The 16,989-nt window shown below is 35.8% G+C and overlaps 1 protein-coding gene across 14 annotated transcripts in view; it reads right to left on the bottom strand.

Annotated features, from left to right (window-relative positions):
- cno (adherens junction formation factor afadin) overlaps window positions 1-16,989 on the bottom strand; it is a 153,175-nt gene that overhangs the window by 27,992 nt on the left and 108,194 nt on the right. For 9 of the 14 annotated variants that reach the window (XR_015546172.1, XM_087409543.1, XM_087409546.1 and 6 more), the window contains 16 exons: window positions 15,775-15,871; window positions 15,273-15,567; window positions 14,276-14,394; window positions 13,458-13,721; window positions 12,313-12,595; window positions 11,371-12,027; window positions 11,026-11,274; window positions 10,709-10,849; window positions 10,573-10,638; window positions 10,083-10,156; window positions 9,871-9,989; window positions 6,023-9,214; window positions 3,807-3,905; window positions 3,435-3,573; window positions 2,856-3,083; window positions 1,765-2,664 (listed from right to left, as the gene is read on the bottom strand). Coding sequence is in view for 13 of the 14 variants with exons in the window: in XM_087409543.1 (XP_087265669.1) it covers window positions 1,765-2,664; window positions 2,856-3,083; window positions 3,435-3,573; window positions 3,807-3,905; window positions 6,023-9,214; window positions 9,871-9,989; window positions 10,083-10,156; window positions 10,573-10,638; window positions 10,709-10,849; window positions 11,026-11,274; window positions 11,371-12,027; window positions 12,313-12,595; window positions 13,458-13,721; window positions 14,276-14,394; window positions 15,273-15,567; window positions 15,775-15,871 (6,922 nt within the window). In the remaining variant the exon portion in view is untranslated. The remainder of the gene's footprint in view (window positions 1-1,764; window positions 2,665-2,855; window positions 3,084-3,434; window positions 3,574-3,806; window positions 3,906-6,022; window positions 9,215-9,870; window positions 9,990-10,082; window positions 10,157-10,572; window positions 10,639-10,708; window positions 10,850-11,025; window positions 11,275-11,370; window positions 12,028-12,312; window positions 12,596-13,457; window positions 13,722-14,275; window positions 14,395-15,272; window positions 15,568-15,774; window positions 15,872-16,989) is intronic. The other 5 variants (XM_087409541.1, XM_087409540.1, XM_087409542.1 and 2 more) reach the window with 5 other exon arrangements.

Here is a 16,989-nt window from a genome sequence, read left to right as displayed (position 1 = left end):
TCTGATGAATTAAAAATATTTCTAAAAGCACATAACATTGACATTATGTTGATATCAAAAACATACTTCACAAATAGAAGCTTCATGAAAATACCTGAGTTTAAATTATACCATACCAACCATCCCGACGAGTCAGCCCATGGAGGTACAGTGATTCTCATTAGAGAAAATATAAAACATCATGAAACCAATTCTTTCCGTGCGAACTCTCTCTAGGCTACGAATATCGTGATCGAAGACTGGTCAGGTCCCATAATCCTTTCTGCCGTATACTGCCCACCTAGGCACTCGATAAAAAAAGAAATAATTCATAAAATTCTTTACTGGCCTGAGGCATCGTTTCATCACGGCAAGAGATTATAACGCTAAGAATGTTCACTGGAGCTCTAGATTCACTTTACCCAGAGATCGTGAACTAATGCAAGTTATTGACAATCTCACATGTATGCAATCACAACCAAAGAACCAACTTACTGACCATCTGATTCAAATAATATCGATTTTATCGACTTCGATATTGTAAAAGGTATATCAAAACTTTACATAAAATGCAAATCGTGCTTGAAACTATTATCGGACACTCTCTAGTCCTAATTACTCTCAATAGTCAGATTGTAGTCTCCGAAAAACGTTAAGATTACATAAACGGTAAAACTAATTGGAATAGTTTCCGTGAAACTATTAAGTCCGCTCTTAACGCTTAGAACGGACGATATCACGGAGACTGTTGAACACTTTAACAATTGTATCCAACAAGCAGCGTGGAAATCAACACCATTAAACCAAAACACGTATTCGCCTGTGCCTGACTGTAGCCGGTACATTAGAGAAAAAATTGATAAGAAACGTAAGCAGTGGCAACAAAACAGATGTCCTGCCACCAAAAGTTGCCTTAACCGTGCAATCAAAAAACTGAAAATTCTACTACAAAACGCGAAAAATGTATTCAACGCTATCTAAGTAATTTGAACGCCACAAAACTTCAGATTATTCTTTATGTAAAGTCACCAAAAGGCTAAAGCATCCTCCAACCATCTCCCCACCCATACGTACGAATGACAATACTTGGGCCAGGAGCAATGTAGAAAAAGCCGAAGCCTTTATCAAACATTCCTCGACTGTATTTACATCTATCAAATAAATGCGTGCCTACTGAGGTCATAAATATTGAAGAGATTTGTTTGGTTTAGGACTTCTTTAAGGGTCGAGTTGCCCTCTAATTAGTAAATTTACTAAACATGAAGTGCTGAATATAATAAAAAATCTAAACCCAAACAAGGCGCCCGGATATGATCTTATTACTGGGAAGTTGCTAAAAGAGCTTCCCACCGAGGGTGTTATTTATCTCACGCAACTGTATAACGCCATACTTTGAAGGGGCTATGTTCCACCTCAATGGAAAGTAGTCGAGGTTATCGTGATCCAAAAACCTGGTAAACCAGCGGAGGATGTGAAGTCATATCGTCATTAGCTACTACCTGTACCTTCTAAAATTATTAAATGTCACTCCTATGGACAAATCGCAATAAAAATATTATACTACATATATTATAATACAAAAAAAAAAGTTTTTTGTATGCCATGGCCCTAAGGCTGCGTTCTAAGGCTTAACGCTCGCTATACTCATGAGCATCGTTTGTCTTTGTTTAACATTTGGATAAACGATAAAGATGAAATGATTCCACGAGCGTTGTGAACGTTAAATGGAATGCAGCCTAAATCACGTAACCAATAAATAACCTCTAAATTCATTAATATGCGTACCTCGTATCGGCTTGCTTATACAGAGGGTGCGTCGAAGTGCTGGGCGGTGGCGGCGGCGGACTTTCGCTAAATGTATCCTCAGATGGCAAAGCCGGTCTCGTTGGCGGCACTTCTGTAGAGTGGCCATCTCCATTTTGCGCACGATTGACGTTGTCATTCTCATATTGATCAACGCGGTGTTCTAGATTACCATTCGGATAATGCGGATTATTCTGTGAACTCGCGAAATGTCGGTTCTGTTCGGCGTATGACTTTGCTTCTTGGCTGCTCGAGTCTCTGCCGAGTAGATTTTCATTGGGCATCGGCTGATAGTCGCGCGCGATCGTCTCGTTTTTCGGTTTGGGCATCATCATCGGACCATATTGACTTCCGATTACTGGATATCGGTTAGGATACTGATTATATTGACCATACTGCGTGCTGTTATATTGAGCATATTGGGCATCCAGGTAATTGTAACTAGGCGCGTTTTGTCTCGCCATGTAATTGGAGGTTCCTGGGAGATTCGACGTGGAACCGAGTGGCCTTGGTAAACGCAAGTTCGACACTTGAGCAGGAGGAACCGCCATTCGAGTACTGATGTTGTACATTGGCGGTCTATGTTGATTGAGTAACGGTACGCCGCCACGCAATTCTCGTCGGCGAACTTCCTCCTGCATCTCCTGCATCTTCGCCTCTTGGCGGATAATGTCGCGCGAAGACTGGGAACGTGGTGGTGGACCACCAGTTTGTTGCTGCATTTGATTGCTGACCGCCGAGTAGCTCTGCTGTTGGCCTTGGGTAATGTAAGCGGATGTCGGACGGTCTCGGAAATGACTGCCAACTTCCATAGTAGAGGGACGGTTCAATGAGTTCTGTGAACCCTTTAATGAACCCTTTTGGATGTGCTGAGGATTTCTGCTAGACATAGCAATTAATTTAAAAAGTATTCAAAATAGAATAGTTTTAAAAAATTATAAGATTACGTTCTAAATTAATTTATAAGCACATTTTTATTTTAAATGTCAAATAATGATTAAACGCTAAGTGTGATATAAAAAAAGTGCTTATATAAAAATAGGAAAATATAAGGTTAAACTATATATCTATACCTATCTTCTGACTGTTGTGAACTGATTTGTTGCTTCATCGTCGAATCTTGGTTTCGATAAATACTCAGATTCTGATAAAATCGCTCTGCTTCTGTGCCCTGTACATTCGACGGTGTATTCATGTGCGACGTGCTTGGATTTAAATTGGGCGACGATTGCTGCCTGCTGACTAAGCCAGTGGACGGTAAAGTTCCGATTCTCATGGGATCATGCAAGTTATGACTCGACCTATATACACAAGAATATATCTTGTAAACATATCATTTCTCGTAATTTAACAGAATATACAATTTACAATAACATTAGATAATACTGAATGAAATTAATACATAAAAAAGATAGATTAAATTTTTCCAATTTTAGATACTTTATATGGTACTTTTAAAAAAATTTATTATTCTTAAGAATTATCTCTAGGACAGATTTCTTATTCTTTAAAAATTTATTATTCTTAAGAATTATCTCTAGGACAGATTACGTAAAATTTCATTTAGTGTCGAAAAAACTGGAAGATATTTTAAAATGTGCATCGAAATGTGAAAGCAATTTCAATTAATTTAAAAATGCGATGATATTTACCTGGAACGTAAAGAAGTTGCACTGTTGATCGTCGCCATAGGAGGTGGTTGAACAGGCGGTGTAACGCTGTTGCTGGAAGAAGCTCTGCTGTATCCGGGATTGAACACTTCATGCTGTTGCTTAGCCTCGGTACCCATATCTACATAAATCCATTTTTATGTATAAGCGAATAAATAATATATCCTTGCTTATCTTACTTAAATTAGAAGAAGTAGACGTTTCTGTTATATTTAATCTAGTATCTAAAATCCTGAAACTGCACTGTGCAATTCGATAAAAGATAAATGTTTCATCTATGCTAATCTATCTAGTGATAGATAAAGCTGTGTGATTTGGGCATGACGTGCGCACATAAAGCTCGCTCTTACTTACTATGCAATGCCGGTACAGACTTGCTGCTATGGATTTGCTGAAGAGTGGCATCGTGTCCAAGCCGCGACGGTAAATCCCGCTCGCTCATGCGACGAGGACCTGTGGTAGCCCAAAGCGGGTACACAAAGAGATAGCTTTGAGTTAATGCATTGATGAACATGAAAGTGTCGAGACGCGACATTAAAATGATTACTCATGCACATACGCAAAGCATTTGTTGAGAACAAAAACGTTTTTTTCTGGGTTGTCAAAGTTTAACTTTGACAAGGTGAAAGTGACGAAAAAAGAAAATGTCATACGGTCAACTGTAAGATCTTTATAACAATGACGAGCTACACTGAGCAAGTTTGTATATGCATTATATTGTGTTTCAACAAGACTGTAAAAAAATAGTTTTCGTTGGTTGGATGTGTAGTTCATAATTTTAATAATAGAAAAATATTGCATCGGATTTTACAGAGAAGGCATTGCACACAATAAATATTAATTAATATTTATGATGTATATTAATTAATATTTAAACATATACGCTGCGTGCACGTTTACATTATGTAATTAGTTTGTTAATTAGAAATATAAAAACATGTAATTATAATATAAAAGATACTTATTTTGTCATAATTATTATGTAGTTTATAATTGAATAATTGTATCTAACATAAAACATTCTCTTTCTACGCACTTAACTACCATTATGTGCACACAATATCACAGGTGTATTGCTAAGCATATTATTTTAAACAGTATAATAAAACAAAAGAAAGTATCTTGAAAAATATATTGAAAAAAAAATTATATTAATATATCATGCTTGCATAGCAAAATATATTGTGTTATTATTGTGAAAATAATTGTGTATTTCATAATTTGCAGGATGACACTTGCAATCCATTCCATAAATAATGTATTAATCGCATTTATATTAGGTGTTGGAATTAATTCGTAGCGTTTTACAAGAGATGGGAAGTACTTTCATTAATGTATTTTTTAATGCTCATGTGAAATAAATAACATTCTTTCATTAAAAAACGCTACGAATTAATTCCAATACCTAATATAAAAAACTAATCAAATCAATTCTTATCTCGATAAAATCTTCGACTTTTCTCAGTTTTGTTTAGAGAAAAAAAATTTTTCATGTTCTTTAAATACATATGACAGAATAAAAACTATATTTACAGAATGTTTCATTTTAAGTGATATGGTCAATTATCTCGCAAATCGATGATTTTAAAAATTTTTCGAACGAAAATTGCATGGCTTGAAGGGGAACGCATGATGGAAATGTGGACTTGACCTTGAATGACCTTGCCCAAATGAGATTAAGATCATTAATGTTTTTTTAAACGGAAACTCTATTTTTTATTACACATTCTTGTAGCTTATCTCGAGAGCTTTCCAAAACATTATAATAAAGTTACTTTTCGTTGAGTATTTGTTAAGTTATAAGGCAAGACCGATTACTGATCCGGCCGATTAAGGCAAGATCGGGACTAAGGCCGATCTTGCCTTAATCGGCCGGATCAGTGATCGGTCTTGCCTTAGTTGGTCGGATCAGTCCCGATCTTGCCTTAATCAGCTGGATCAATGATCGATCTTGTCTTATAACTTAACAAGTATACTTAAGGAAAAGTAACTTTATTATAGTGTTTTGGAAAACACTTAAGATAAGCTACAAGAATATGTAATAAAAAATAGGAGTTTCCATTTAAAAAAACATTAATGACCTTGATCTAATTTTGACAAGGTTAAGTCCATCATGTGTCCCCCTTCAAGTCATGCAACTTTCGTTCGAAAAATTTTTTAATAAAATCATCGATTCGCGAGATAATCGGCTATACCACTTAAAATGAAATACACTGTATATTATTCTAAAAACTTTATAGCCTATTATTTTTAATTTTATATAATTTTATAAAGATAATTTGGTCAGAGTTTTTAATTACACCGTTTTATTAATCATGGCATAAAATAACGTACTATGAAATAAAATGAAGATGATTTACGCTAAAAAATCATTTGGTTTTGCTTTACCACTGTTTTATAAATAAGAAACAAACGCAATATATGTAAATAAATCTAATAACCGTGCGACACCGATCCGTTTGCAAATATAAATTTTTCATTCATCTCATTCAGGCGAAATGAAAGTGCTTGAAGAAAGAAAAGTTCGACTATAAAAATGAACATTTAATGTACACGTAGTGATAGCTTACGCAAAGCGGACCGGTCATCATCTTTCAGTGAGCTGATCTCGCGGAAACTCCAATTGTATCTCTCTGAATCGGACTTCCGTCTCGAAACATCAAACTTGCTCTGAGATTTCCCTTCTATTTTCAATGTTTGTTGTTCCATGTCTTTCGCTTTTTCATGTGACAATTTAAGAGAATTATCTTTGAGCCGATCGTCGCTTATCCGCTTCATGCAAAGTCTCTTTTTCAGCATCCAGTTAAATCTCTGTACGTCAGCAGATCGTTCTAAATTCATACACTTGTCTTGCTCGTGCGATTCTCTCTTAGATTTCAATTCTTCGAGCGACAAATGACGATTCCAATGTATATCTTCTTCGTCTTCGAAGTCTAATCGACGATCACCATAGAATTTGTCAAATTTTGTTTGGGTAGAGTGAACAGAAATAGAGTTCATCGAATTGTCTCGCTTCTTCAATCCCTTTTTCGATTTCAATTCTTCAAGGGAATGATGATGGTGCCATCGTACACTTCCCTTAGGATTTGAGATTAATGTATCGTAAAACTTGCAAGATGAATCTAGTTCTTTGCAGATATTTTCGAAGGATCGTGTTCGATCATTAGAATCAGATAAAAATTTATTATTTAAAATACTTTCACAGCTTTGTGTTAATTTAGAAGACTTGTCGTGAAGATTTATGGCTCTCTCAGTCTCTTTATCATAAATTGCAGCACCGATCAGATTACTTTCGCTATTACAAAGAGGTCTGGCAATTCGCATTCGCAGAACTGAACATTTATTATCACCTAATTGTGAATACACGTTTGTATGTGACATCAATGAGCTTTTCGAGGTGTCGTTGGAGCAATTCTTAGCGGCAGAAATATCTATAAACAAGCATTTGGGATATCTTTCGCAATATTGATAAATCTGTGACTTGATATTTTCCGAGGGCTGAGAACTTTTCGCAACGTTCGATAGTGACATCACGATGGAAGATGAAGGAGATGGAATGGAAGGCAGAGAAGAGAATGATGAAGAATCAGAAGTTTTCTTAATTTTTTTAAAGTTATCATCTATATCGATCAATGACAATAATTTTTCTCGAGGTGCTGTCTCTAATTGCTTTATTAAATTCAACTGAGTCAAATAATCAATAGCAGATGTTTCATTATTCTGATTTTTTTGAGAAATAGTAGAATTTTTTGACATGTCTTGCTCTGGTATAAATAAAGGCGCATCGGCGTTATCTAGATTTGAGAATTGCTCGAGTTGTTCTGCGATTACTCTCTGCTGCTCGAAGGAGAGTTTGGAACTGCTATTTTTAATGTTATCTTTTCCAGTTAACATATTTTTTTTATTTCCACCTATAAAAACGGCTTGAGATTTGCTGTCACCGGTTGCCATGTCCTCCATCTCAACAAAAGTTATATCCTTTTTGGTATTAAGAAACACTTCATCTTTGTTACTATTATGCGATATGTTTTCAACTTTTATTAAAGCTATATCCTTTTTAGTATCAAGTAAACTTTGATTTTCATCTTTGATGATATTTTTATCGTGATTTTCGCCCCTTGCTTGGATTTTATTTTCCTCAGTATCAATCGTAATTTGTTCGTTCATTGGAATCTTAGCAATTGTGACTCGTCTAGTGCCGCAATGATGAAATTTACATTTTTCAATCGCAAAATCGTCATCTGCTTCAACATCAACTAGAATGATATTGTTGTGTCTCCCATCTAAACAAAGTCGAGAATTTTCATCTCTTTCTCTTACTAAGTTCGAATCCGATTTGTATTCTTTCTGCGCATGATAAGAATGATGCAAATGTTCGTCGCTTTTATGCGACGTCATGATATTTGGCTCAGATACGAATTGGCGCGAACCATTCAACTTGGTGGACTTAAACTTGATTAAACCGGCATCGCCAAGTTTTGAGAAATGTTTCGCTAGCGCTGCGACTCTACCGCACCCTAAGCGCACTTCTTCCGGTGACTTCCAACACTTCTCTATTTTAGATTCATCACTGGACATGTCGTTGTTTAGTCCGCTCAGATCGAGATGTAACTCTGGCATTATTGTGTACATTTTAGGGGTCGAGATTCCTTCCTCGGTATCTCTGTCGGTTCTACTCGACGCACAATCATCATTAATCGTGGAACTAGATTCGTCCGCGCAATCTTCGGAATTGGACATATCCTCTAATTTGTCCTCGCATCGTTCATCAATATTCAATACATGTTTTGTTGTATCCACGTCATAAAAGCGTAAGAAATCATCTGATTTAGATTCTACAACGGAATCTGATCCAATTGTAGTGTCTTTGGTAAACAATATTGAGTTATTCACAGGAAACGAGCTAATCAATGAAAAGTTTGGATTGTTACGTGTATTTAACTCAAAACTAGTCTGCTGTCTATTACGCTCTTCATTTGTGCGTTTCTGAGAATTTTCAAGATTAAAGTTGTCACAATCAGCGTTAATACAATGCTCGCATTTGTTACTTAAGTTAGTTTGAACGCATTCAGAGGATTCTGTGAAATTAATACCGTCGGTTTGATCAATGTAGGGTATATTATCAAAAAGATTTCTATCGACAGTCAGCGGTTCCGTTAGCAGCGAATGTTTATAATTCTTTGTAACTCCTGCATACTCTCGCAATGGAGTGGTGATCCTTTCGAATAGATTTAAAGCATCTGTCGAATAATTTAAATCACTCGTCGTGGCTCCACCTTGTTCCGTGCTGTCATCTCCTTCCGCTATGATCTTATCGTCACTCTCGTCACTTTCATTTTGATATATGACAGATGATACCTCATTGTCGCTCGTGATAGAAATCAAGGGACAAGATATACGAGGTCTCGAGAGACGCACGGGAGATACGATAGGGGTGGATGGACAATAAATGTGTTCTCTGTTGTCAACGGAATAGACACTGGGATATGCACCTCTCTGACGAAAGAGCGGATCTTGTCGCATGGAACGGTACTCATCGACGTCAACTCGTGAGAAACCTCGATTGATCTGATTACGGTAAAAGGGTGTCTCAAAAATGCATTGAGATGATATCGCACCTGGTTGAACTGGCTCCTGACACGGCGCCTGCTTCGGAAAGGACAATAAGTCACCCACTGAGTGTGACGTAGCTGGCTGATTGGTCGTCTCCGTTGTCTCTACCGCTGACTCTAAGAGCTCGGACCTGGGCCGAGTCTTATATGCTGCATGAAACAAGGTTAGTCAAGCGTTAGTAAAGCGGGCTTTTTTCCAGCGAAGCAAAGCGAAAAGCATTATTTTGACAAAGCGATTATTTAGATTAAAAAATGTCCGCTGGTGATAAATCTGATCAGTATTTTATAGAAAATAAGATCTTATTGACACGTACGTTTAAAGCAAGAAAGTGATATATTTGACCGTTTGAAAAAGTTGTTTTATATATCATTAAATTAATCCAATGTGTAATAAACAATTTTCATCAAATTATTGCATCATGTATAATTTCATGATAAAATTTTTGTACAATAACTTAATATTTCTTTACTCTCTTAGACACAGTTTCACAACGCATTGTTAACTCTTAGAGATTTAACTTATTTATTCCTTATCTCTTTCTAATTCTAGAAATTGGAAAGAGATGAAAAATAAATTGAACCTTGGTTAAGAATTAACCGTGAATTGTGAAACTGAGTTTTAATAATTATACTTGCGTGGTAGAAAAAAAAGTAGAAAAACTAAACTGAACTTCTTGTAAGATGCGTACATAAATCGCGTACAGAATTATTTTCTTCACGCGCTTTATCGATTGATAAGATTTCGATTATCTTTCTTCAAAGGCTAAATTAGTTTTCAAAATTACAATATTAATTTTCGAACTTACCTCTTGACATCACCGGAGAAGGTTGAGATAATAACGTTGCAAGTCCGTGATATATAGCGCCCTGTTTCGCAACTTCCAATGTCACGATCGGACCGGTACGTACAAGATACTCAGCAGCTCTGCGAATAAATTTAATGATATAATATTTTAAACTATTAAGAAATTTAAGTTAAAATTACATACTATGTAATTATTATTAAAGCTTTTCATACTTTTCCTGCGTTATCCCGACCAAACTTTGTCCATCTACCTTGAGTAGTTGATCACCTGCCGTCAATCTACCATCCTGAAAACAAATACATAAAAATAAATTAATTGAATAATATGAAAATTTGTTTTCAGAATTCATAAAAACTTAATAAAAATTACTTTAGTGTGTGTGCGCGCGCGTGCGTGTGCATAAGTTTTGATTTCATCATATAATAATCAGGATTTTTTTAAATTTTATTTATTGTTAAAATTATGTCTTGTTTTTTTTTTAACTTTAAAGAAAGTTTTAGTTAATCTAACTATATTTAATGCAATGTAACACATTTAATTTAAAAGCGTATAATTAAAACTTGGCGCATCCTAAAAATATTATAATATGTAAAATATTATTCAATAATAATTAAATGCAGTATACATTAAATATTATCATACATTTTAAACGTGATTTTAATATCGTAAGAAATATGGTATTCCAAAATAGCAATTACTTACAGCATCTGCGGCACCACCAGCAACAACACTTTTGATGTAGATACCTAATCGATCCTGTCCTGCGCCCTAAGTATTAAAATAAGATTTAATATCATTTCATTATAATAAATAAGTATGCGTAGCTAAGAATGCACACCTTTGCTGCAACGATGCTTAAGCCCATACCGTTGGTACTCTTGTGTAATTTAATAACATGTATCTCAGGTTGTGCTTGGTTTTGATTTATGTGACTGATGTAACCACCAGATCTATTACTCATTGCGCTGGGACTACGCAACTGCAAAAAATTAAAAAAAAAATTATATATAAAAATATTCTTCTACAATTATTAAAATCTACAATTATTAAATTAGAAAGATACACACATATAAAAACAAATTATAAACGCTTACTAATTAATTTTCATATTAAAAGCTATGCAAAGATTTTCACATGTAAAAATTTGTAGTTTACATTGTTATGGTGATCTATCATGTAAATGGTCCAATAACCACTACTAGTAGGTTGGGCTGCCATTCGACATAATCCGTCTCGTTGCAGAGGTGCTAGAAATTCTGCTAATCCCGGTGGAACACCTCTTATTACTTCGCAACTGTAGCCATCCTCGGGAAGTAGCAATGCTAATCCTAGGACAGGTTCCTCTTCTAGTCTTATTTCGCGGCCGTCTGCACGCGCAAGTGTATCCGCGACACTCTCTGCTACCTATGATACATCGATTGTATGAAAAACATGAAATGGTATTTTATTTTAATGAGATATATATATATATAAACGTAGATTATTATTAAATGTACTCACTCTCACTACGTTCTCGATCAACTCGGCAGGTAGCCTAGGCTCGTCCGCGGCCGGTTGATATTTTTGTAGTAATGCCCTCACTTGTAGAGAATTTAATTTAAAGCAGGTCGAGCTTAGCGTAGCCAGTTCCTCAGCATTGTATTTCGGAGCTTGTAATAGATGAGTCGCCTGCATGATCGTCGCCAAATGACATTGACTGGCAAGTTCCAGACCTTGTCTTTCGGCCCAGGTCTCTAATGCGTTCAGTCTCGCTTTGAGTCTGCGTCCGAACCATCTGACGCACAGATTTCCATTTGAAACGAGAGTATTGAAAGCTGTGGCATTGATCGCGTGAAACAGATGACTAAATAACTGTATCGTCAATGCGGCATTCACACGACATCGTCGTAATAAGGCCATCGTGTTTGAAAAAATCTGCAGCACTCCAGCCTCCTTCGCTGGTTCATCTGCGTCCGCCATGAACTGTGTCATTGCTGGTGTAAGCTCTAATGTGATGCAGCGCACTAACGAGCCGAAAGCCGTATGTACTGCTTCTGCCAAGATATCTTGCGCTCGCGTAGAAAATGCACCCACATGCCGGTCACTTTTCAACATATGTAATAGCTCCGAGCCATTTGCTAGCCAAAACGCCAGTGACGAAGCGTCCATGTAACGTTCCTGAAAACATAATTTTCTTTAAGATTTTTCATATATATTTTCATATATATTCATTAGGTATTATTCTTATATTATATAGAGACTATTCGTATATGTCATTATATAAATAATCATTTGTGTAACATAATCACACTTTTAGATTATATCTAAACTAAGACACTTTTTTAAATATATTCACTGAAATAATTCAAAGATATTTCAACATTTACATGGACCATCTTAAAAAATCAGTTATAGTTAAAAAATACGTTGCTTGAAAGGACAAAATTATTCACATAGAAATACCTGGATAACGCGTTGTATCATAGTAGCAACATTCGCCAACATGACGGTAAGTCGGTGCGCTCTTTCTGTAGGCTGCAATTCTGGTCTGTAATGAGTACTGGCGCGATATCTGGCGCTGAGATAGAGGGTGTATGTTGGCGCCAACTTGAACTGTGGCGCCGAGGGTTCTATATCGGTGATGACAGCGTGAAGGAATGTCTCCTCTGTCTCCTCGAGAAACTCTAAGACAGCTGGCAGAATTGGATCGGTGCCTCGCGGTTGTCGATCGTATTGCGAGAGCCTGCTAATAACCAATAGGCATTAATTTCTTTTCTCGTAATCTATTTAAACTTTCAAATCTTCTTTTTCAAAAGTCAATATCAACATTTCCAACAAAAAATAATTTAACGATGTACATTCATACAATATTATATTTTCCCTAATTATGAATAATTCTACATATACATTTATAATATTGTAAGAAAATATTGACAGTGTACATTCTACAATGCAATAATATATTCTAAAAGAATGCTTAATAATGCATAATAATTGTGCAGTCAATAAATACTTAGCTAAATTGACAAGCCATAAATGTAAAGTGATCAAATTAAAGAATTAAAAAAAAAATAAGCTTATACAAATCGAGAAAATAACTAAGTTAAATCAAGCATAAATAATTTTAAATATTTCATAAGAAATGCACAGAATGTTTTGAAGAATGTTGAATTTTACACTGTAATTGCTCGCGATAAAGATTTTGTGATAAAGATCTTTGCATCAAGCCTTTCATTTTAAGTACAATTTTAATATATGTTAATAATTTCTAGCTGTAAGTATCTTTTTTCAATGTAAGTTAAGCTTCACAACAACTCGTCATAGAATCATCATTAATTGACTACGACGCGAAGATTTATTTCTATTTGTTTATTACGCTTGAAGACTAGAAAATAGCCGAAACGTACGTTTTATATATGTATACCTTATTATATGACTAAATGCCAAACATGAATTTTTAAACATTGATTGAATAGCTTTTTGTATTAATATGTACTAATTACAGCGCCAATTCGTAGTAACCCTAATTTTCTCATTTTAAATTGTTTTGAAACATAAGAAATTCAAATTATTTTTAAATTGTTAATAATTGTTCCCCGGTTTGCTACCTGTTGCCATCTCTGCTGCTGCTTAGACTAGCGGTCTCCACGTTTCCATCCAGGTCGAATGTGGTCTCATAATTGTGCGTGGGCTCCGGCGGGTGCGTGGGACTACGAGGACTACGAACTGCTGCAACAGCAGACTTCGAGGGACTTGATGGGGTCGCTCGCTCTTGAGCTTGACCCGGGATCTGACCACCGCCGTTCGGTGCTCCAGACCCCGGATGAAACTTCTCTGAGCTGACATCCTGACTGGTCGCGTCCGGCGAGCGTCTATCATTACGTGTGCAAAGCGAGCATCACAACAGGAAAAGCAAACGTAAAGCATATCAAGCGAAATAAATTCAAAAAGTGAAAAAAGTATAAAAATTCGTGGAAAAATACGTTTCGATTCTTTAAGATTCAGCCGAAGGTACGGAAGATTTTTAATAAAATGTGATAATCATAATTAATGTAGAATGCTCTTTTAATCTTTTCTCTTTCTTCTTATTTAATAAAAATATTTATACTGTGCTTCTCAATTTATAAATTTTAACAAGTATTCCAAATTTTATTACAAGTATTCCATACTTTCAAAGACAAAGCATTAATAATTCAGGTAAAATTATTAGAAATCTACATATGTATAAGATTTAATGCAATACAGCAACAAGAGTATCTAATAATTATAATAACATAAACTATTGTAAATGTATTCACATTGCAATGCAAAAAGGAACTTGTACCGACTAAATTGCAACGAACGTGCAACATTCGCGCATCATGTCTATTCTCTGATTGCAATGACGAGAGAAAGGAGAATGCAAACTTACTTATGAGTCACTTACCGATCATAAGCGTAGTCGATCTGTTTGTTGGAATCGTGTCTCTGCCTAGTGCGCTCTTCCGGCGCCGGGTCAATGAATCGAAAGGTGTGCATTCTGCCGAATTTGATGATAGCTCCATTCTGCAAGTGTGCACAACAATAATGAAGTTTATCATTATATTTGCTCTTCAAATCGATGCATTAACAATTCAATATATAAAATTAAAGTTTGATTGGTTTTATAATTTTTTAAACATATTTAATCAAAAAATATTTAAATAAAAAGAAAATTGTAATTTCTTCACGGATCACAACAAATAGAAAAAAATCTTAATTTATGAATCTTTATTTTATGAAAATTTTTTAATATAATAAGATTATTTTTAAATATAATAAAATAATAACTCAAAATTAAAATAAAAATTTTCTATACTAGTTGTGATTCGTATTAAGAAGAGTAATCAAATTTACATAAATTACGCAGTCATATACAGAGTGTCTGATAATTCTGTCTATCACGCGCTCATAAACATGTAGAACGGACTAAATTGAGTTGAGATAAAAATCCTTTACCATTTTATAATTTTCACAATAATTCGTTAACAAGATATTAATTTCGAAAGATTGCCGAATAAACGTATATTCGATCGCGGCCACGTCGGCCATGCTGCCAAATGCACGCCTATTGCTCGTAATCGCTAGATATGCGGGGAGTTGTTTATTACAAGCAGCAATAGTTACGCACGACGGCAAAAGAAAACAATTCCCCGCGTGACTAGTGACTACGATCGTGTATTTGGCGGTAGGCTGGGCGGATACGCGATCTTTAGAAATTAATATCTCGTTAATTATTGCGAAAATTGCAAAGTGGTACTGGTAGGACTTTTCGTCTCAGTTCGCTCTACCTGCTCACGAGCGTTGTCGACAGACACCCTGTATATCCTGTATACAAATGCGAAATACGAATATACGGGAGTCCTGATCATCCTGATGAGTCCTGCAAAAACAAACGAACCTACCTGTAGAATAGTCGTCTGATGTATCCTCTGATTGTTAACGTATGTGTGCGCATCTCTGGAACACGGCGTGAGAGTCACAATGTTCTCGGTAAAGGCTATAACGCAATGCCTGGGCATTACCATCGGTCCCGGCAGCGTCAGTGTTTGCGCTTGCACCGCTTGCGGTCCTATCGGTCTCTCTGATCCTACCTCTGTGACATTTGGTTGTAATCGGTGTCGCACTCCGGCGCCATTCGGGATATCGCTGCCATCAGGATTAAGTTCCAGCAGAAATGGTAGCCTCTCATCCTCGTACCTAAAATAGAAAGCAAATATGGCTAATTTTGTCAAAATATTCATTAAAGGATTAAAGATACTAAAAAGGTACTAGGATCTGCTACGTCATGAAATATTATGGCCATCAAAATATAATTTTAACGATAGACTAAACATCCATCGGATAAAGAATGTCGGGCAACTTCTGATGTTCTCCGAATAAAAAATTTCCCTAAAACTGACATACTTATGATCTAGCTCGTTCCACTTTCCGGCTGGTTTCTTTTTACGTTTCCGCGGCATGTAATCTGCGGGCCTCCTCCTCACATGAAACATAATGGAACCTGCAATAAAAATGCATGTAAGATTTTATCTAAACGCATCAAAAGAGGACTGTGCTATATATAATTTATAATCTATATGTATAAATTATAAATTTGTAAAACCAAACAAAAGTTATACAAGTTGAGGAGTACAAGTCATGGAATACATAAATATAATATAGACAGACAACAATTTCTCGAAGAACAAGACTTGACATATAACGATATAAAATTGTTTGAATTTCTTAAAATTGTTAATGAAATTGACATAAATAAATAAATAAATAAATGAAAACTTATAACTAGATAGTGGGCATAATGAAGGGTATCAAAAATTTTATCGGTATAGTTCTAGGAATGAGAGTGATAAGAAGAAAAAAGGGAAAATAAAAGGGAGAAGGAGAGAAGATTTTCAATGTTCATATGAACGTTCGTTGGTTGACGTAAAGATGCGTGGCATATATAATAATCGCGCATGAGAAACTTCGCGGTAAATCGTCGAATTAGACGATATATGATGGGCCGGTGCATAGCGATCGTGCATCTCTCTCGCGTTACAATATTACCGCGTTTCCTACGTTCACCGCACGTGTGCGTGCTTCAAAGCACACGGTGCGGGCTTCTCACGGAAGAAAACGGAAAGAGAGAATGACTCTTGGCTTCGGGTCAGCGCGCGGCACAGTCATTGCACCCACTGCCGCCGCCGCTGCCGTCGCCAATGTTTTCATCACATTTTCCCTCATCCTTACTTCTGCAAACGGCGCGGTGCCACCTCATGGCGAGTATTATACGACAAAAAATCACTCTTTCTCAAGGGAAGGAGAATATTTCTCGTGTTTCACGTAACTCCAATCTACCAAGTGTCCCATCAAGTCACAATTTTGAGAAATTTGAGTTTAAAATTATTGTAAAAAAATACTTTTATTTTTCATCTATAGTTACATAGTTCATATAGTTACATCTATACTCTATAGTACACGTATATATTGTAAATGTTTCAGTTCTCAGAAGAAATTCATAAATTAGTAAATTCGTAAATTAAGATCAACGTTAAGATTTTCGTTGCAGTCAATCAAGTATCAAATCAAGTATCAAATGGGGTGATCACAAAGCTCTAAATTGATTGTTGACGTTACGGG

This window comes from Acromyrmex echinatior, chromosome 9 (assembly GCF_024713525.1).
Source record: "Acromyrmex echinatior isolate Ae372 chromosome 9, ASM2471352v2, whole genome shotgun sequence".
Lineage (NCBI taxonomy): Eukaryota > Metazoa > Arthropoda > Insecta > Hymenoptera > Formicidae > Acromyrmex > Acromyrmex echinatior.
The sequence above is the reverse complement of the archived record's forward strand: the minus strand, read 5'-3'. Positions and strand labels throughout refer to the sequence as shown.